This window comes from Pithys albifrons, chromosome 14 (genome assembly GCF_047495875.1).
Source record: "Pithys albifrons albifrons isolate INPA30051 chromosome 14, PitAlb_v1, whole genome shotgun sequence".
Taxonomy (NCBI): domain Eukaryota; kingdom Metazoa; phylum Chordata; class Aves; order Passeriformes; family Thamnophilidae; genus Pithys; species Pithys albifrons.
In genome coordinates this window covers 19,988,307-20,009,576 of record NC_092471.1, presented here as the reverse complement: position 1 = coordinate 20,009,576, position 21,270 = coordinate 19,988,307, and the positions used below count along the sequence as shown (strand labels likewise).

Here is a 21,270-nt window from a genome sequence, read left to right as displayed (position 1 = left end):
GCCTCTGAAGACACACCTCTCACCCAGTGCTGGAGAACACAGTGTGGCCAGGCAGGGTGGGAGCTGCAGGTCTGGCCCCTCATCTCCCCCCCAGGTCACTGGCAGAGGTGACCCACTCAGGCACAGCACCAGGAATGACCACCCCACACACCCCAACACTGCAGATGGACTGGGCAGAGCACACCCTTTGTCCTTGAATTTTCTGAATCAATTAGTTAGGATTTCTTTCCTCCCATGAAAATTCCTACACTGTCAGTCCTACCACAGACTTGGGTTTATCAATCAATGCCACATCTCAGTGTCTTACCCCAGAAGCTTCATGCCCACTCTCCAGCCACCCAAGCAGTCTGTAACACTTGGTACAATGGATCACAGCATTCAGGGGAGTGATCTTCTTTACTCTGACCTCAGCAACATGAAATGACATGCAAAGAACTGGACTTTCAAAATCTTCCTCCTGCACTCCCAAGTCCTGAGGATGCTCCTGCTGAGGACCAAGTAGCAGAACCAACTTCCAGGGCCAGCCAAACCTTTCTGCCTCCATTTGTACCACGGACAAGCTCTTCCAAGGAAGAATGGAAATGCAGTGGTTGCATCACTTTGATTGCTCTTACAGGAAATTCCAGTGGGCAATACTCAAAGAGCCCCATTTCTAAATTAGCCCAAGACAGGAGAGAGGATCTGTATGTGGCCTAGTTTGATGCCTGCTGCAGAGAACCAGGGAGTCCTGTGAGACCAGATATTCTAGATAAGAAACACCAGCCTCCAGTTTGCAGTGTTGCAAACAGTGAGATGAATAAAAAGTCCTCTCTTGGAGCATATTTCATTTTAAAGTTCAACCTTGTTAGTGACTGCAAATTCATTTACATTCTGCTGCTGGGGTGTGAGCTGCAGAGGATAAACACCTAATGGTTGTTCACCATGTTAATGAAGCACTTTCTGCACCAGGAAAAAGAAAGGAAGAAATGAGACAAAGCAGTTGGACGGGAAGCTGCGGAACTTGGGACTGCAACTCAACATTTCTCATCAGACACTTCCACAAGATAATATTTTTTTCCAAATGAATATCATATCAAAAACACAGCTGCTCCTCAGATGCCTGTGAGCACCAGCAGGGAAGCACTGATGCAAATCCAAATGGCAGCATTCCTGCTGTTAAGGACATCACGTAGCTGAGCTGGACGAGGAAGGAAACCTGGTGTCACCCAAACTGCTCAAACCCTCAGCTGGGGAATAAAACAAACTTCAGATCCTCCCCAGAGGAACATATGGCCTTAAATGAGACAGAATTTTGTCTAATCTGTTCTTAAAATATTTTAAATTATGATGACATGTGAATCTTAACTAAAGGTCTTCTATCCATAACACATCTCTCTGATGATGGCAGACATGAAGTCAGCTCAAGCAGCAGCAATTGGAAATTCAGCAGTGATGTGAATGCTGGCAAAAAGAAAGACTGAATAACATCTCAAAGCCTGCCACAGTTCCAGCAAAACTCATGGTTTTAATACACTCATGTTGGACTTGCTTAAATATTTGAATAAAAGAGGTCCCACATATCCCAGGACAAAGGCAGGTGCTGGCAAATCCTGGATGCCTCCCCATGGAAGAAGCAATTATGAAGTCTCTAAGCTTGAAATTAAATTCATTTTGACTCAGAGTGCTTAAACATGTGGGTTGTATTTATGGCCTGTGTGAGCAGGATTCAAGAGTACTAAATTTGGCATTGAATAAAGTCAAGGTGCTGAGTTGTGCTCCTGGAGCAAACAACCCACCAGAACACCCTGAGCAAGAGCCCAACAGAAGCAAAACTTCTCAGTGGTTTTTTTAGCAGACTGCAGTTGATAAATAAATTCCTGAGCAGTGTATTCCAACAAACATCTGTTCTGGTACAAAGATGAAGTAGGTCTGGGCTGGGTTTCCAAAGGCAGAGTGCTGAACAAGAGCAATACACCTTGAGGAGAGCCAGTGAATTCCCAACACACACCTGAATTCCAAGAGCTGAGCAGGAGATATCAGGCACACCCTCAGCAGCACTGCAAGAACACTCAGGCTAAAAACTGTTCAGAGACAAATCCTTGAGGGTTTCCTAAGTCCTCATGCAGGCAGCACTTCAGGAGTTACTGATCTTGGAAAGGAATCCTGTGAGCTCTCAGGGCTTCAGCTGAAGTGGGAAAGGTATTGACTTTAAGTGAAAGGATGGGTTTATTCTCCCCAGTGAATTGCTAACATTTACATTAAATAAGTGGTAAGTAAAGCAAACATGAAAACTTTAAAAGTCATTCACAAGTATTTTTAAATACATACCTACTTTACCCAATTACTGTTCATAGAAAGTTCTAAACATAATTTTCCTTTGTTTCCCCTCTGACCTGAGATACATTTATGCTGAATCTATAGGATTTGGGGGTTTTTTTCTTTCTTCTTTTTACCTTCTTCTGAATGAATAAATTTACTCCAATACCCATGAAAGAACAGACTAGCACACTACAAACTCTTCTCACATTCTAAAGGCCACCTCTGCTCCCCAGTAATATCATTGCTGCAGCATGAGGAGGACACACACTTTGCTGGAACATGTTTGCTCAGCCAGATGAGCTTTGTGAAGAATAAGAACAAAAAGTGCAGTCACAACTTTTCAATGTCAGTCTGCACAAGATCTCAGTTTGGGGGGTGTTGTGATTAACCCATCTATTCATCTCACTTCTCCTTAGCAAAGACTTAGGAGGTAACTGTGTTCTCAGTCACCTCATCTGAATAATGATGGACCTAATGCATCCACAGGAGGTGCAAGGGTGTGGAATTTCAGTTTTTTTCTATGTAGAGTTTCATAACTTGCTTCTCTAAGCCACAGAAGTGAAATCAAAATTCATAAAAATCAGGTAAATACCAATGACCACTTCTGTACCTGAGAGAATCTGTAGCAACGGTTTTCCTACAGAGTTTGTTATTTCAGAGTGTCATTCAAGGTGAAATAACACGATATACTTCTCCCCAGTGACATAAAGCTGACTCCAAATCACTGCAGACCTTCAGTGGGAAGACAGAACATTGGCTGAAACCAATACAGGAGGTGTCACTTCTCTCCAGGTTTTGTTGTCTGTAGAAAGCCCATCAGTCATGCCCTGCACTTTGCCTTTGCCTTCTCAAGCCTCTCCTCTTGCTGGCAAGAAGATTGACAGGGAACACGAAGTTAAGGGAACTGACAGACTCACTAAATCATTCTTGAACGTTGTTAGAACAGTGCAACCTGTTTAGCTTTCAACATATTTCCTGTCTTTGTCCAGGAGATCATTCTGTCAGAGGCACAAGGCACCAAAAGTGACTGAAAGAACGATCCTGCCATTTGCTGCCTGCCACACACATCACACCAACACAGCAGAGCCCTTGTCCTTGACCAACACACCAGTCTTAAGCTGCTTTTTACAAATTTGTGCATGACAAGACTAGTCAGAGATGATTTTGCTGTCAGGAGAGTTTTTCAGTTCTTCTCTGTGACAGCTGCAATATGTGGCCAACCTTCAGCAAGTTAGAACATTTTGGTGTTACAGAATAACATACCAAATAATAGTCTTTCCTCAAATAAACATACAAGTCCTCTTTGTCAAACTGGTGAACCACCAACCCTCTGAATATTATTTCTTCTTCCAGGTTTGGAGAGTAGTTAGACTTAAATGCCTCTTGTCCTAATTTTTGTAAGAGCTGTAGAGGTTAAATTTTCATAATTTACAGACCTGAACAAACATCTGGCAACTGCCCAGGAATGGCTCTTTCAAGGGTGCAAACACAGACAAATCTCCACACCTGCCATGGCCAAGTCCTGCCTCTGAGACTGCTGACAGCAGCTCAGTTAGTGCCACATGCATGGAAGATTTTGGGAGGTGTTCAACTGCCTGCTGGGATTGAGTTGGGGAAAAAGCAGCTTCATTTAGCAGAGGCCACAGTTCACACATCAGGCACAACTTTGCTGAGTACAACAATGAACAAATGAATGGGTGATGCTGGGAAATGGAAGGTCACAGTTGTACATTCAGAGCTTTTGAAATCCCTAAACTTACATTGAGGTTTCTCTGCAGAGCAGACCTGGACACAGAGGAACCACACCATCCTCCCAGATTCACCAGAAAGCAGAAAAAGCTTTCACAAGGACCAGCTCTGTCCTATCTAGTCCTAATAAAGATCTTTTCATGACCTGGTTTGATTTCCTTCTAGAAATCTGAAAGTAAAAGCCTGTTCATGCTGTGCATGCTCAGGGAAGGCTTTTCATTATGCCTTTCATAGAATCATAGAATGGATTGGGTTGGAAAAGACCTCCAAGATCATCGAGTCCAAGCCTTGGTCCAACTCCAGTCCCTTTACCAGATCATGGCACTCAGTGCCAGGGCCAAGCTCAGCTGAAAAATCTCCAGGGATGGGGAATCCACCCCCTCTCTGGGCAGCCCATTCCAATGCCTGACCACTCTCTCTGCAAAGATTTTTTTTCTGATCTCCAACTTCAATTTCCCCTGGCAGAGCTTGAGCCCATCGTGCCCCCTTGTCCTATTGCTGAGTGCCTGGGAGAAGAGACCAACCCCCACCTGGCCAGAACTTCCCTTCAGGGAGTTCCAGACAGTGCTGAGGTCACCTCTGAGCCTCCTCTTCTCCAGCCTGAACACCCCCAGCTCCCTCAGCCTCTCCCCACAGCACTTGTGCTCCAGTCCCTTCTCCAGACTCGTTGCTCTTCTCTTCCCAGTTGGGTTGGAAAAGACCTCTGAGATCATCAAGTCCAACCCTTGATCCAATCCCACTGTGATCACCAGCCCAGGGCACAGAGTGCCCTGGGCTGGTGATCACAGTGGGGTTGGATCAAGACATGTTGGATTCTCTGTCCCTGGAGGTGTTTCAGAGGACACTCAGTGCCACATCCAGTCCCTTCTCCAGCCTCGTTGCTCTTCTCTGGCCCCGCTCCAGCCCCTCAATCTCTTTCCTGACCTGAGGGGCCCAGAACTGAAGACAGTACTCAAGGTGTGGCCTTCTTTAAAGAGAATACAGATATTCAGTCCTGTATCATTATTCCTCCAGGCAGTACAGCAAGAAAACAGACAAACCCACAGGAGAATAACTTGGCTTTGCCTACAGGCCAAGAAAGATCCGTGGCCATCCATCAGGGTACCTGAATGGCTCTCAAAACAGGTAAACAAGGTGCAGGAGCTGAGCTTTGATTTTCTCAGACCTTGCATTTCATTTTTCATGCATCTCTGATAGTTTTATAAGCCCTTTCCCTACACTAACTGAAGAGCCCTTAGAAATTTCCTGGGTTTGTGCACACTTCCTGGAGAGTGATGCTGTGCTCCTGACTGCAACCCTAGAGCTGCCAAAAGTCAGGACTCAGTGGAAAAAAAAGCAGCATGGTAGGAGGGATTATTCATTTACTCCAGTGCTGTACCTCAGGAGGTGCTTGTCTGTGTAAATGTCCTGGGGGAAAAAAAAAAAAAAAAAAAGAACTAAAACTGTTGGAGCTTCATCCTGAAAACAGCAAAGATCACTGTTTTTAAATTGGAAAAGCAAACAATTCTACTTCTTTCCTGTCATTGATTAGGACACAGTGATGGAGAGAGACTGAGGTTAAGACTTCTGAGAGGAAATTTGTGCACTCCTTTGATGTAATTCCATCAAAGTGCTCAGCATTATAAGTCACAAGGAAAAGAATTTGTTTCCTAAGTGCCTTGTATTGTGCACATTCCCTGCAGACACATGAACTAAACCTGCACAGCTACTTGCCAGTACCAGCAGCAGAAAAATCCATTAAACCCCCCACCACTGTGAGGTTTCACTTCATTTTGAAGATGTGAATGACCCGTGATGGAGAACAGGAATAAACTGAGTGTATATTCTGCCATTCTTCTGGCTCAGCAGAATGTTAAATACAGGGAGAAATCTGCCCTTTTAGACTTGATTCACTGCTACACTGTGGTGGTTTTATGTTATTGGCAATGTGAAAAAAAAGCCTTAAAGGACATAAAAATTCTGTTTGCCTGCTGCCTATTCTGTAATACAGCAAAACACACTGTACATACAGCTGTGCTTTATGTGACTGGCAGGATCCTAAGAGGTGACTTTCCCCCATTTTTTCTTAGGAATGCAAACAACTTAACAAATGCAGAGCTAATCTGGTGCCAGAAGAGCATAGTGAAGACTGATCCTCAACAGCTCAGCTGTGCCTTGTCATATTAAGTCCTCAGCACCTTTCTCCTTCTCAAATTGGTCATTAATAAAAGAATTTAAAAAGTAATAATGCTACTGTCTTGGTTTGAGATAAGCAACTGCCAACCCCCCCAAGCACAGAGAGAAAAGCCTCCCTCCTAACACCAGGGAAAGGGAGGAAAAGAGAGGGGAAAGAAAAAAACACTTCAAACTGCATTTATACTAAATCTACATATATTTTTCACAGAAAGGAAGAGACAATTAGAAGAGAGTACAAATATTCACTCACACAAGTCTGCAACAACAAGTTCCCCACCTCAACTTCTTAACGAACACACAAATTCTACTGTCCTAACTACACATTACTTAAGAAAAGACTTATTCCCCAGGGAGACAAACCCAAGCAGAAAGGAGAGACCCAGAACAACACAGTTTACTTTCCTGAGGTACCCTGTGAGCCAGTGGTGGGCCTGGTCCTCTCCATCCCCCCTGGGACAGCATCGTGTGTCCTCCCAAGAGGAGGCTGAGAAGCCACAGCCTTAACCACTCCCACACTGGTTCCTACTGCCCTGGAGATGATGCCATAATGTGGTATGGAATACAAAATTACTGGCTAGAAGAGGTCAGCTGTTGGCTCAGCCCAGCTCAAGTCAGCTGACAGCTTCAGCCTAGTCCAGACTTCAGAGCCCAAATCTAGGCCCACCTGGGTGAACCCATAACATCTACATACTGCAGAGCACTCATGAAAAACCTGCTGGTCTCTCAGATGAGAATTACTGCCATCCTTTGAACATGATTTCTTTAATAGTGGACTGAGAAAACTGATGTGTCTGTGCTGGATCCAACTGGTCATGTTTCCCAGTGTGGTAATGCTGTCCTCATTTTTCCCCAATGTTTTGTGACTGCCATGCAAACAGGGATCACAAGTGCTAAGTCCTTCCTATCTTCTGGAGAAATAAATGTTGAACATGAGGACACAACCATTCTGTGCTTAAGATGAGAAGGGAGAGGGAGCTTCTGAACATTGCTCAGTATGATTTACTATTTACTGCCATAAAATATACTACAAAACTACCTTAGGGCACATTTTAAGCTTTCCTGTATCATTGAATTTTTTCCTTCTGTGTAAACAATAATTTACTTTCTAGGATTTACAGGCTCCTTAAAAACAAACATGGAAAGCAAGAAATTTATTCTCCATTGTTTTGGCCCTCCTCCAAAGGAAAAGGGTCTTCTTTCTAATAAGCAACACAATTGTCAGTTTGTAAAATATTTAACACTTGTAATGTTTGGGAATAATCAAAACTTGCACCTCCCACGTTTTTTTGGTGGAAAAAACCAAACAAACATATGAAGAGATTTTTATACCCCTGTAAAGATAAACCCTGTCAAGAGGCAGAAAGATCAGACAAGATCAGATTTTTCTCTAGTGCCAAAAGATGCAGCTAATTCAGCAAAATGCCTCAGCAAGGTAAGAGTCTCATCTCCAACAGGATTTAGGCACTTTACCAGATTATACCCTGTTAAAAAACTTACCTGCCTGTTCATCTGCATATTTAGTACCTACTCAGCTTTAAAAGCCCTTCCTTCAGGGGCACACTTTGGAGCAAGAGCTCACAGAATCATTCATGGAATCACAGACTCATTAAGGTTGGAGAAGGCCTCTAAGATCATTATGTCCAACAATTAACCCAGGGCCACCATGGCCACCAGTAAACCATGTCCCCCAGTGCCACATCCACGTGCCTTTTGGACACTTCCAGGGATGGTGACTCCATCATTTCCCTCTCCAGCCTGTCCCAGTGCCTGTTGGGATTCACACATTTTCAGGCTGGCAAACCAAAGACAAATTTGCAGGTGCCAAGACAAGAATGGAATTTGTCTGGAGACCTTGAGCTGGTGCAGAGGCAAGAAAAGAAGGTGCAGAAGCCCCAAGGAGTAACATCAAAAGAGCTCTTTTATAAAGTTAAAATAGGTTACATTAAGACAGTTTAGATCTAGCAATTTTTAGGAAATATGTACTACTTAATAATTAGCTCTAGCTGGGTGATGTTGAATAGTTTGCATGGTGTGTGTGGGTTTTAAGATTGTGTGTAACTGTGTGAAAAAGTAGCTCTGAATATGGTCCCTCCTGAAACTTCAATATTCTTGTGCAAAAATAATTTAAATGTTGTTAATGTAAACATAGTTGAGCTCATTTTCCCCCTTTTCCTTCTTCTGCTCCTCTTCCCTTCTCTCCACAACTACTGTAACACATGACAAAGAGAACTGAGAAATAAACTACCAAAAAGAGTAAAACCTCATAAAATGAGGTGCAGTCAAGTGATTTATTTATCAATAGGGGTTGAAGCCCCTGAAAAGCCCCTAAAAGGCTCAACTGAGAACTGTCTGTGGAGTTCAGATGTCATGACACACAAGGTGTGCAGCTTTTCCCAGTGGGATTGTTTTCAGTTCACTGCTGGGGTCACAAACCTGCACCAGAAATTTGAATGTTGTTACTTTTCTGTACCAGGAACAAACCTGCAGCTGCTCTTCAGTATGGGAGAGCAATGAGGGTTGGGGGGAGTAATGAGGGGGGGGGGAGAGCAATGAGGGGGGGAAGCAATGAGGGTGGGGGAGAGAGATGAGGGGGGGGGAGAGCAATGAGGGTGGGGGAGAGCAATGAGGGGGGGGGAGAGAGATGAGGGGGGGGAGCAATGAGGGTCAGGGGGGGAGCAATGAGGGTTGGGGGGAGCAATGAGGGGGGGGGAGAGCAATGAGGGTGGGGGGAGAGCAATGAGGGTTGGGGGGAGAGCAATGAGGGTTGGGGGGGGAGCAATGAGGGTTGGGGGGGAGCAATGAGGGTTGGGGGGGAGAGCAATGAGGGTTGGGGGGAGAGCAATGAGGGTTGGGGGGGGAGCAATGAGGGTTGGGGGGGAGCAATGAGGGTTGGGGGGGAGCAATGAGGGGGGGGGGAGAGCAATGAGGGTGGGGGGAGAGCAATGAGGGTTGGGGGGAGAGCAATGAGGGGGGGGGGAGAGCAATGAGGGTTGGGGGGAGAGCAATGGGGGGGGGGGAGAGCAATGAGGGTGGGGGGAGAGCAATGAGGGTTGGGGGAGAGCAATGAGGGTTGGGGGAGCAATGAGGGTTGGGGGGGAGCAATGAGGGTTGGGGGAGCAATGAGGGTTGGGGGGGGAGCAATGAGGGTTGGGGGAGCAATGAGGGTTGGGGGGGAGCAATGAGGGTTGGGGGAGCAATGAGGTTTGGGGCGAGCAATGAGGGTTGGGGGGGGAGCAATGAGGGGGAGCAATAAGGGTTGGGTGGAGAGCAATGAGGGTGGGGGGAGAGCAATGAGGGTTGGGGGAGCAATGAGGGTTGGGGCGAGCAATGAGGGTTGGGGGGGGAACAATGAGGGTTGGGGGGGAGAGCAATGAGGGTTGGGGGGAGAGCAATGAGGGTTGGGGAGAGCAATGAGGGTGGGGGTAGAGCAATGAGGGTTGGGGGAGCAATGAGGGTTGGGGCGAGCAATGAGGGTTGGGGGGGGAGCAATGAGGGTTGGGGGGGAGAGCAATGAGGGTTGGGGGGGAGCAATGAGGGTTGGGGGAGCAATGAGGTTTGGGGCGAGCAATGAGGGTTGGGGGAGAGCAATGAGGGTTGGGGGGAGAGAGATGAGGGTGGGGGAGAGCGATGGGGGGGGAGCAATGAGGGTCAGGGGGGGAGCAATGAGGGTGGGGGGGAGAGCAATGAGGGTTGGGGGGAGAGCAATGAGGGTGGGGGGAGAGCAATGAGGGTGGGGGGAGAGCAATGAGGGTTGGGGGGAGAGCAATGAGGGTGGGGGGAGAGCAATGAGGGTTGGGGGGAGAGCAATGAGGGTTGGGGGAGAGCAATGAGGGTGGGGGGGAGAGCAATGAGGGTTGGGGGGAGAGCAATGAGGGTTGGGGGGAGAGCAATGAGGGTTGGGGGGAGAGCAATGAGGGGGGGGAGCAATGAGGATTGGGGGAGAGCAATGAGGTTTGGGGGGAGAGCAATGAGGGCTGGGGGGAAAGGCATGGGGGGGTCACTTGAAATGCCTTGGAGAGAAGAACATTGAATAAATATGCCTGGTGAAGAGCACTCTTGAATTCCCAGATCACAGTCATGCCAAAGGCAACAATCTCTTTATCCATTTCCTCTTACTGACTTCTTTGAAAAGAATCTTGAAGTTGAACTTTTCTGCCCAATTAAGCTGAAATGGAACAATTTTGTATTTTGGAGGGGGGGAATTTGAGGTTTACTTCACTCAAAAAGAAAAACACTGCAGGAAATTTGTCTACCAATTACTCTAAAATCAATGTGAAATTACACATTCTTTATGCTGAATAGAAAGAATAACAATTTCAGCAACATCTGACACCCCAGAAAATAATCAAAGTTAACTCTGGATTCTTGTCTTAAGCTACTAAAGATTTGACTTTCATCTTTGCCAACCTTAAGGTATAAAAAGCTTCTCCATCAAATTCAATCCCATTTAATGTTAAGACACAAAAAGCTTCAGTGGAACAAGATGATCTACTTTTTAAAGTTTGCTGTTTGTCTCTGCAGAACTGTCTTTCAGGAAACCAAACTCACTTCTGTTTTCCTTCTTGTCCACACAACAATTCTCTCAGTCTGATACTCTTCAACAACGATTTAAAACCATTTCTCAGCATCTCCCTGGAAAATGTTCCTACTCATTTTTTCAGAATCTGGCAGGATGTTTCTATCTTGCTTGAGGTTTTGTATTGTACCATCATGATAAGAAAACCACAACCATCCTGGTGGATGTATAAGGTTTTTGTGAATAACCAGGTAGGGTGATGGGGCTCAGCAGTTGGTTTCTTAACCTCATTCACGCTGCCCCTGCCCACCAGTATTCTCTCTGGAAAGAGCACTGAATTAGCTGGCAACACAGAGCACATTTGCTATCATTTATAGGCAGGAACTGTCATGAATATGTCACAAAACATGGAATTTGTCCATATGCTTGGAATTCAGTCAAATGTGCCTGAAAAAAAGCCAAGCAAGCAAAGATTAAAAATTTATTGCTTTCAAACAACAAAGCTTCAGGACTGTTCAGGGCTATAACAGTGAACTCCTTCAGACCTGCATGTGCTGAATGTGAACACGAGATAAGGGTGGCCACAGATTTATGCCTGGATGGCAACTGTGAGCTCTGAGCTGTGACACCATCAGGGCCACGTGTGCCAGGGTAGCCTGGCTGTTGAAGGGTGCACATGGGAGCAGCAGCTGTGGCTGGCAGGTGTCCCAGTTCAGCAGGTGGGACCAGTTTATCCCTCTGTGGGGGTGACCAAAGCTGGGCATTCCAAACCCTCTGGGCCATTGCCCAGCAACTGTTCCCAATGGCCCATTGGCAGCAGCTGCCCAGGGCACAGCTGAGCCCTCAGCCTGGGAGCTGGCTGGGAAAGAAGCCTGGCAGAGGAGCTGGGAGAACTGCCCTGCAGGGACTCCTTGGCACCTCCACACCCACCTGAGGGCTCAGCTCTGCTCAGGGGCCAGCAACCATTCCAAAATCCCCCCTGACTGCCAGAGTCAGATCCCCCAGTGTGGAACTCCCTGCCCTGGGGGAGGCACTGGGGGCTCCCACCCAAACCCGAGGGGATGTAATCTTGGAGGTTTGGGGACTTCTGGGACCACTCATGGGATCCAGAGGAGGAGCAGACCCTGGACAGGAGGAGCCCCCCACTCTCCACCAGACTGTGCCATCATCTGCACCAACAGGTTTGTCCCTTCCTTTTCCTTTGGACTCGGAGGAACCACGTGGGGCTCAGCACAGGGGCCACCAAACCCCACTGTGTTTGTGCCCCAGGTGGCTGGGTTATACTTGTGGATTTGTGGGTTAAACCCAATTTCTCTTTGTGCCATTGCATTGATTGTAATATTTTTATTAAACTGTAACTCTGATTCATAATCTCATTTGTGTTGGGTTCACTTCTGTTGGTTTACCTTTAAACCAGCACAGCAGGCCAGTGAAACAAACAGTAGCCTTTGTGGTCCTTCTTAGATTGAATGAACTTTATCCCTATTACCTGCATTACCCTGTCCCAGACTAATGCTCCACTACTTGTTCGTGTCCCCAAAGCACTTCTGGTGTTACCCAACAGTAGAGTGAGGAACAGCCTGAGGTGACACCAGTGAGCCTGGCTGACACTTCACAGGAGGAGCTGAGGAGGAGCAGGAAGCAACCAAGTGCTGAATCCCAGCAGCTTTCAGCTCCAGCTCATTGCATCAAGGGACTGGCACTCAGGATGCACAACAGACCAAAGGCATGAGAGAAAATCTGCATCTTTCACTTCTTGCCTGTTGGACCTTGGATGACACGAGCGACCATTGACAGAGGTGGAATGTGTCATAGCACGTTGGGTCAGTGCACAAAGCAAAGTGTTGAATGTGGAAAGACAGTGAAAAGAGGAATGTGGCAGGTTCTTCCAGCACTCACATCACCCTCCAGACACAGAAGAATCTGCACAGAGATGGTGCAATTCAGTTCTTCAACCAAGCAACTAAATTCTTCCTTCAGATAACCTGGAACATCACTGGCCAACAGTCATATATCATCTACTAAATTCTGTCTGGGTTTGGAAAGAGGAAGAAAATCCAGAGCCAACTACAGAAACTGCTTGTCAGCATTCTCCTTCTGTTCATGGCCTTTATTGAATCAACTTATAAATCTCTGGATCTGCAGGGCTTCCGAAAGGCTCTGTGCCCTTTAGCTGAAGGGTGAGTTTCCTCTCTGGAACTACAGGCATGGGTTTGAATTTCTGGGAATTGCATCTCAGTTCCTAAAACACAAATGGATCAAGGACCAAGAATCAATCTGAGGTGTCACAGGTGTAAAGAAGTATTTGCATGATGTGCACCACAGGAGCATTTTCACCAGGTAGAACTGCTGCTAACATGGAGACCTTGGGCAGTGGGAGAGCTCCAGACCTCTCCTGTTTGCTTCAGCTGCTCTCACTTCTCTGTCCCTCATGAATTAATGTTGAATGGGTGCTAGGAAGTGTTTGGTGGCTGCAGAAAGTGAATTGTGTATTATATTATTTCCTGCAGTCAGTGAGGAACCCAGTGAGTGAACCTTCATGAGCCAGGGAACCCTTTCTAACTTTGAGTTCCTGTACAAAAGCAGCTACTGGGAAAAGCTTCTGGAGACAGACCAGGAAATGTCTGAAGGCTGTTCTTTGCAGTGGGATGGGTTACAATGAAATGGGATTCAAGGAGCTTTGAAACAGAAATTGTTGGTGCTGTAGAAGCAATAACCCGCTGCAGTCCTGTTGCCCTCAACTGTCATCAGATTCACCTCATCACCAAGTGCACTGAGCCTTCTGGTCTGTGATTAACCCACATGCACAGAATCACAGAATCATAGAATGGATTGGGTTGGAAAAGACCTCCGAGATCATCAAGTCCAACCCTTGGTCCAACTCCAGTCCCTTTACCAGATCATGGCACTCAGTGCCACGGCCAAGCTCAGTTGAAAAACCTCCAGAGATGGGGAATCCACCCCCTCTCTGGGCAGCCCATTCCAATGCCTGAGCACTCTCTCTGCAAAGAATTTTTTCTGAAATCCAACTTCAATTTCCCCTGGCAGAGCTTGAGCCCATCGTGCCCCCTTGTCCTATTGCTGAGTGCCTGGGAGAAGAGGGGTCTCCTCTGCTCATGCAATATCACACCTAAGAGCCAGAAACACTGAATAAACCCATAGTGACTAGAGAAACTAATTGTCTCACCTAACACCTTCATACATAGATGATTCTTACCTCTTTCTGGTGGTACTTTATTGCTACCTTTAGCTTTGCCAAGTCATGACATTTTTGGGGGTCCAGCTCTTCGCTTTGATCATCTCTGTGGTTGAGAATTATCTCCAGTTCTCGGGAACTGCGTGCTTGATCCAAAAGGTCCTTAGCAAAACGCTTGCATTGCTGTGAGAGCTCTTCATACTCAGCCTTGAATTCATTTTCCACTTTGCTCAACTCCTTCAGCTCCCAGCCCAGTCGGAAGGCCGTCAGGATGGGATCCTCACTGGATAAGGCAATCAAGGAAGGGCTGGCTAAGGCTTTGTAGATGTTCAGCCTCGACCTGGAATGCCTCAGGCTGTCCACCTCTGAGCTGGAGACACATTCCACACAGTTACATCTGATCTGGTGTGGGCGTGGGATTGTCACCCGTCTCTGCACCAGCAGTTTGATGATCTCATAGTTGTTGGTGTGAGCAGCCAGCATGATGGGGGTGATATCTGGAGTGAATTCCGAGAACTGGGTGTCCATCATCAAATTGGGAACCTGGAGGGATAAACCACAAAGCAATGAAGTCGTGTCTCATGTGGAACAGCAGAAATCAGATGTCCCTCCTTCATACTTTTGAAGTGATGTCGTATCAAAATGACATCATTTAAATCCATGTGCACACACACACTGCTGTTCTGGCAGAACCACCTTCTCCCAAATCATGCCAGTCTGCCTCCTAATCAGGAACCTGTGACCATTCAATGTCCAGTCTGGAAAGTCAGTCCCAACCCCATCCAAATGTTTTATGTGTAAATCTCATCTGAAATGGGCATTGGTTCATATACCAAAAGAAAAGGAAGGGGAAAAAGAAAGGAAGACAAAAGGCTCAGGTAATTGCACAAAAAGAAAGGGTAGAAAAGAGTGAACACTGAATACATTTCCATAACTCTCACTATCTGCATTATGTGTCTGCATTAGCAGGCCAAGAACCTGCTCATGGCAGGTCCTGCACAAACCAAACACTGGTTTGCTGTTGGGCAAAGCTCTTCTTCTCTTTTCCCTACTGTTTTTATTTGAAAATACTTTTCAGTGTAAGGATACATTACATAACTGCCCTCAGAATAGATTCGTTGGGTTTTTTTTTAAAATGGATTAGAAAAAAGTTAAATGTAAAATTAATGAGCCATAGTCCACTACAAATAAGCCACTGCAGGGTGTGCATTATTCAGCTACTACTGCACTTCCCAAAAGATGAGCTTAATGCACACCCTGTTGTGTCTTATTACTGTATGCAGAGTGCAAAATTAGGCAGGAATGCTCTCACATCCCAAGCACACAGAGTGTTTCCATTTGCAGCACTGGCAGCTCCCTTTGTTGTGTGTTAATCACTACTCAAACAAACTGTGCTCCCTGTGCCCACCTCGCCCGCCCTGGCATTGGCATCCTGCTGCTTGAGGAGGCATTGCTGGCTTTGGGGAACAGTAAGGCTCTTTCACCTTGCAAATGTCAAAGGCATTTCAGAGAAAACTGTTGTCTAAGAGTCCTAATGACAGGAAATATTACTCAGTCTGTACAAATCCAAAAGTAAAGCAGTGCTAAAGTGGTGATTAGAGACCCTTCCACAGGCTGTCCCTGAGGCTGGTTATGCAACAATGAACCTCCAGCCATGGAATCTCAGTTCCATGGGAGTTCAGTGCTTCTATATGAGCTAAAGCTCATCATCAATAAACCTCTACATAATGCAGCTGTGTGAGACAGAGCCTGTTCCCAACACACAACACGTGAAGGTGGAGGGTTAGTGACTGGAGCAGGGCTCACTGGACGGCTCGAGGAATTTGGGGGAACAAATCTGCTACCTTGGATGTGACACAAGGAGTTAAATCCCTGGCAGCCTCCAGACACACAAGTGTAGAGAGGCTTTGCTACACAGGCTGGTCCCTACAGAGTCAGGAGGGAGAGGATAAATAGGCTCATGGGGAAGAGGAGAAAACAGTAGTGAGGATTTGCTGTGGGTCATAGAGGGCTTGGTGTCTCTTAGCAAGGTTGAATAAATGTATTTTAAGATCTCTAGTAACAAAGCAGCTCTCTTTGTAAGGTCTCTGACTCTCTTCTTTTGCTTAACTCCTTTAGGTAGTTTGTTAAATGTCAAGAGAAAGGTGAGGGTTTTTCTTTTTTCTCTTTCTTAGAAGCTTTTTTTTCTTTTTTAAATGTCCTGATGCTTGAATATAACTGCATATATCTGTCCTCCTCTCCATTTTCAGCAAGTGACTGGCTGCTGTATTCAGAGCCTCTGCCTCAAAGGAAGAACCCTTCCTGCCTCTATCACTCCTATTACTGTCAAGTTTAATCTTGTTTTCCTCTGTGGAATTTATTGTACCAGGGCTGTGAAAAGGATTTTGAGCTTTACATAGATGAGGAATTCATGTTGCTCAGAATATGAAATGGGCAAGTGAGGAGAAGGTACTAATGTTACAGGTGGGGATAGTGCTAATCCTGCCCATTCCAGAGGTTTGCTAAATCAGGATTTAGGGCACTCCAAATTATTTTGGCAAGGTTTGGCATCAAACCCAGTGATTTCTCATCCCTTCTTCTGGCACCCCCAAAATGTGGTGCCTCATCAGGCTCGAGCAGCCTCTGTGGTTAAGCCATGTTCTCCTGGGAGCTCACGGCACTTGGGATAAGGGATAAGGGATATGCAGAAACATTTGAATTTAGGGTACTCCAAATTATTGTCCCAAGGTTTGGCATCAAACCCAGTGATTTCTCATCCCTTCTTTTGGCACATACCAGCCCTCACCCCCATATGTTGTGGTGCCTCATCAGGCTCAAGCAGCCTCTGTGGTTAAGCCACGTTCTCCTGAGGAGCTCACGGCACTTGGGATAAGGGATAAGGAGGGACATGGTGATGCAGAGATACAGAGACTCCCTGGGATCTGGGAGCAGCTCAGTGTAAGCTCTCAACTCACAGGAGCTGAGGGTGATTTCTGAGCAGCAAAGCAAAACACAGAACAGGAACAGTGTGACTGAGGCTGCTGCGGCCTCTTTGCTGTGTCTGCCTGACCCAAAGGCCACACACGGGCCAAAAATTACGAGTTTGGTGATAAATATTTTTGTTGTCTTCTTGCACAGTGTTTTGATAACCTGCATCTTGAACCCTCTTGTTTTAAAGCTGTGGCCATGCAAAGCTAAACCTTTGCTAGAAGGTTCTATTCTGTCACTGGAGTGGCAGCAGAGATTACAAAGCCTCACCATCACAGATGGTCCTCCTGTGCTACTCTGCCCAGTTTAGATCAGCTTCTTCTATGTCTTGGGTTAACTTACAGTGATGGAAGCAGAGGAGGAATAATCTATTCTACCCCAAGGGCTCTGCTAAGCTCTTCCAAGGTTATTTTCATTAAGTGACCTGAATAACAAAATTCTTTTCCATTAACCTCATCACCTGACACAAGCTGTTAAGCTGAGTCCTTCAGAACCTCATTGCACAGGAGCAAGTGCCTGGTCTGTGTTCCACCTTGGTAATTGTTGTAGTTTGGGATTATTATGTAAATTCTCTCCCCTGCCACTTAACTGCCCAGGCCAGCGGTTGACAAAAGAAGTAGTTAACTGTGATCGCTGGGGTGGGGGCAGGTTTGTCTCTTTTGGGTTTTTTTTTGGATATTCTCCTCAGTCTTGGCTCGGCGGAACGGGGGAGTGGGGGCTCCAAGGAGGCAGGCTGCCCTGCTGGTTACTGCTGGGGTTTTCCCTGGCTGTCTTGCCGCTGCCTACTTCGGATTACTTTTTCCTGCCGTGCTGCTACCTGCCTTGGATTTGCTGCTGGTCGCTCGTACCTTTTCTGCTTCTTGGACGGGGAACACAAGGGAAAGAGACTGAGTCCATCTGAAAGCCCACTGCTCGTCTGTTTCGCTGGAGAGGGACTGAAACTCACTCTGCAGCCAGCGGGCTGTGACAAGGACACTTAAGTATAACCTTTTCTCCCGGAGGAAAACCTGCTGGGTTTTGTTGTTGTTGTTTTTTTTTTCCTCTTATGGTGTTGGGGAAGTGGGTTGCACTAGTCTGTTTACATATATATATATATATATATATAGCAGTTATCCTTCTTGTATTAAAATTCCTTTTCTTAAATTTGATAAAGAGTGGTGTGATTATTGAGGAGGAGGCCCCTCCCCTGCTTGTGGGTAAAACATTTTGGTTTTTCCCCTCAAACCGAGACATTTCTTGGCGCCCAACGTGTGGGGCTTGTAAACAAAGAAGGATAACTGCTATTTTGTGGCACCATGTGGGTCTTGAGCTTAGAGTTCATCAGGACCATCCTGTATAATATATTGGCTTTTTGTTGGTACAAATTCATGCCAAAAGGAGCGGCAGGTTTAAGTCTTATCAACAAATCAATGAGCAAAACTCAAATAGCCGCAATTATTATTGAGTTCTTACTCTGGATTTATGGTGCCATGAATTCGATGCCTTTGGATGTCATGTGGGTGGTGCTCTCCAGGCTGTTTTCCTGCCGCAACCTAAGCTGCTACCTCTGGGGATTCAGTGATAATAGTACGGACCCTTGGGAAGGAACAAAGGGGAATCTCTTCTCCCAACCCTTTGTCCATTCCCCATTCAAGTCTGCTACAACAGCTTTTGAGATGTTTAAATTCTCCCTGGATGCCAGAGATATCTTGCTCTTTATGGTTTTTCTGCAGGGTTGTATCCCTGCAGCTTACAGAATGTTTGAAGGTAGGGCCAGGGTTTTTCCAGAATGCATTCAGAAACCTAGCCCAGTGAAGGGGGAAAAGCGAGAGAATAAAACCCCTGATGCCACAGTGAAGGGAGAAAAGGATGAGGCTAAACCAGGAGGACAGGCCAAGCCTATGGAAGTTGCCCCTATTCAGAAAAGGAAATATAAGACCAAATTAGACCATCCAGCAGACGATGAGGGGGCTGCTGCACCTCCACAGCAAGCAGACCCAGAGCCTGAGATTATCACTGAGTCATTGTCATTTGATAATCTCCGTAGTTTGCGGAAAGACATTGCTCGACACCCGGGTGAGCCCATCCTGACTTGGTTGATCCGAGTTTGGGACCTTATGGGTGAAACCTTACAACTGGATGGTGCTGAAGCCAGGTTTTTGGGGGCTCTGGCCCAGGACGTGGCTATTGAACAGGTGTTCGTGAGGGAATCAAAGCCCCTTTCACTCTGGGCACGACTTCTAACGAGTGTAAGAGAGAAGTTTGTTTATAGAGAAATCCTGCAGGAACATCATATTAGGAAGACTTGGAAGACGATGGAAGAAGGAATTTTACGTCTGAGGGAGATGGCAATGATGGACGTGCTTTTTGGAAGAGGTGGGCAAGCCAATAATGACCCTGACAAGGTCAGATGCACACCACATATGTGGTGGGACCTTTCACGCTCGGGGCCAGCTGAATACACCGATTTCCTGGCATCCATGTATAGGGAAGAGAACCATGAAACAGTGGGCGCAGTAGCAAATAAGCTCCGGATATATGAAAGCATGACCCACAGCCCAATGCAGGCCCGTATTTCTGCTGTAGAGACATTGGTTGAGAGTCTCAAGACGCTGCCTGCAGAGGTAAAAGCGATCAGAGAGGAAATTAGGGAAAGTCTCCAAGTGGCACCAGTGCGAATGAGAACCTCTGAAGTCAGAGCCAGACGCCCCCCAGCCAGAGGAAGTGGACAGACCTCACGAACTGAGATGTGGTACTTCCTGGCCAAACATGGAGAAGACATGGGACGGTGGGATGGGAAACCCACCCGTGCCCTTGCAGCCCGAGTACAAGAACTGAAGGAGAATGGAAGAAGGTCAGTGAGAGTAAGTGCAGTCCCAGTTTCCCACGGGCAAGAATCTGACCCACAGGAGGGCACCTCCCAGGTGTACTCATCGAGAAAAGGTTCTGACCGCTATGACCAGGATCAGTGTTAGAGGGGCCCTGCCTCTAGCCAGGTAGAGGCACGGGACAACCGTGTCTATTGGACTGTGTGGATTCGATGGCCTGGTACATCAGACCCACAAAAGTATAAGGCTTTGGTTGATACTGGCGCTCAATGCACATTAATGCCATCAGGACATGTGGGCTCAGAAACTATTTCTATTTCTGGGGTGACAGGGGGATCTCAAGAGTTGACTGTGCTAGAAGCTGAAGTGAGCTTGACAGGGAGAGATTGGCAGAAACACCCCATTGTGACTGGTCCAGCCGCCCCATGTATCCTGGGCATTGACTACCTCAGGAATGGATATTTTAAGGACCCAAAGGGGCATAGATGGGCTTTTGGAATAGCCACTGTACAGACAGAAGGGATTGAACAATTGAACTCATTGCCAGGTCTCTCAGAAAGTCCTTCTGCTGTTGGACTGTTGAAAGTTGAGGAACAGCAAGTGCCAATTGCCACCACGACAGTGCACCGTCGGCAATACCGAACGAACCGTGATGCTGTGATCCCCATCCATAAGATGATCCGTGAACTGGAGAGCCAAGGGGTGGTCAGCAAAACCCACTCACCCTTCAACAGCCCCATCTGGCCTGTGCATAAGTCTGATGGAGAATGGAGATTGACTGTGGACTATCGTGGCTTGAATGAAGTTACCCCACCGCTGAGTGCCGCTGTGCCGGACATGCTGGAGCTCCAGTATGAACTGGAGTCCAGGGCAGCAAAGTGGTATGCCACTATTGACATTGCTAATGCGTTCTTCTCCATTCCTCTGGCACCAGAGTGCAGGCCACAGTTTGCTTTCACCTGGAGGGGCGTGCAGTACACCTGGAACCGACTACCCCAGGGGTGGAAACACAGTCCCACCATCTGTCATGGACTGATCCAGACTGCACTGGAGAAGGGTGAGGCTCCAGAACACCTGCAATACATTGATGACATCATTGTGTGGGGGGACACAGCAGAAGAGGTTTTTCAGAAAGGAGAGAAAATCATCCAGATCCTTTTGGGAGCTGGCTTTGCCATCAAACGGAGTAAGGTTAAGGGACCAGCCCAAGAGATCCAGTTCCTGGGAGTGAAGTGGCAGGATGGACGCCGTCAGATTCCAACAGAAGTCATCAATAAGATCACAGCAATGTCTCCACCTACCAGCAAAAAGGAAACACAAGCCTTCCTGGGTGCCATAGGGTTCTGGAGGATGCATATCCCAGCATACAGTCAGATCGTAAGCCCTCTCTACTTGGTAACCCGTAAGAAGAATGATTTCCACTGGGGCCCTGAGCAGCAACAAGCCTTTGACCAGATCAAGCATGAGATTGCTCAGGCTGTAGCCCTTGGACCAGTCAGGACAGGACCAGACGTACAGAACATGCTCTACTCCGCCGCCGGGAATAATGGCCTGTCTTGGAG

General features: G+C 46.9%; 1 protein-coding gene across 1 annotated transcript in view; it reads right to left on the bottom strand.

The window, feature by feature from the left end:
- Window positions 1–21,270, bottom strand: part of TRPC5 (transient receptor potential cation channel subfamily C member 5) — a 143,631-nt gene that overhangs the window by 61,546 nt on the left and 60,815 nt on the right. Inside the window, exon 3 of the mRNA XM_071569614.1 lies at window positions 13,956–14,477. Coding sequence (XP_071425715.1) covers window positions 13,956–14,477 — 522 coding nt within the window. The remainder of the gene's footprint in view (window positions 1–13,955; window positions 14,478–21,270) is intronic.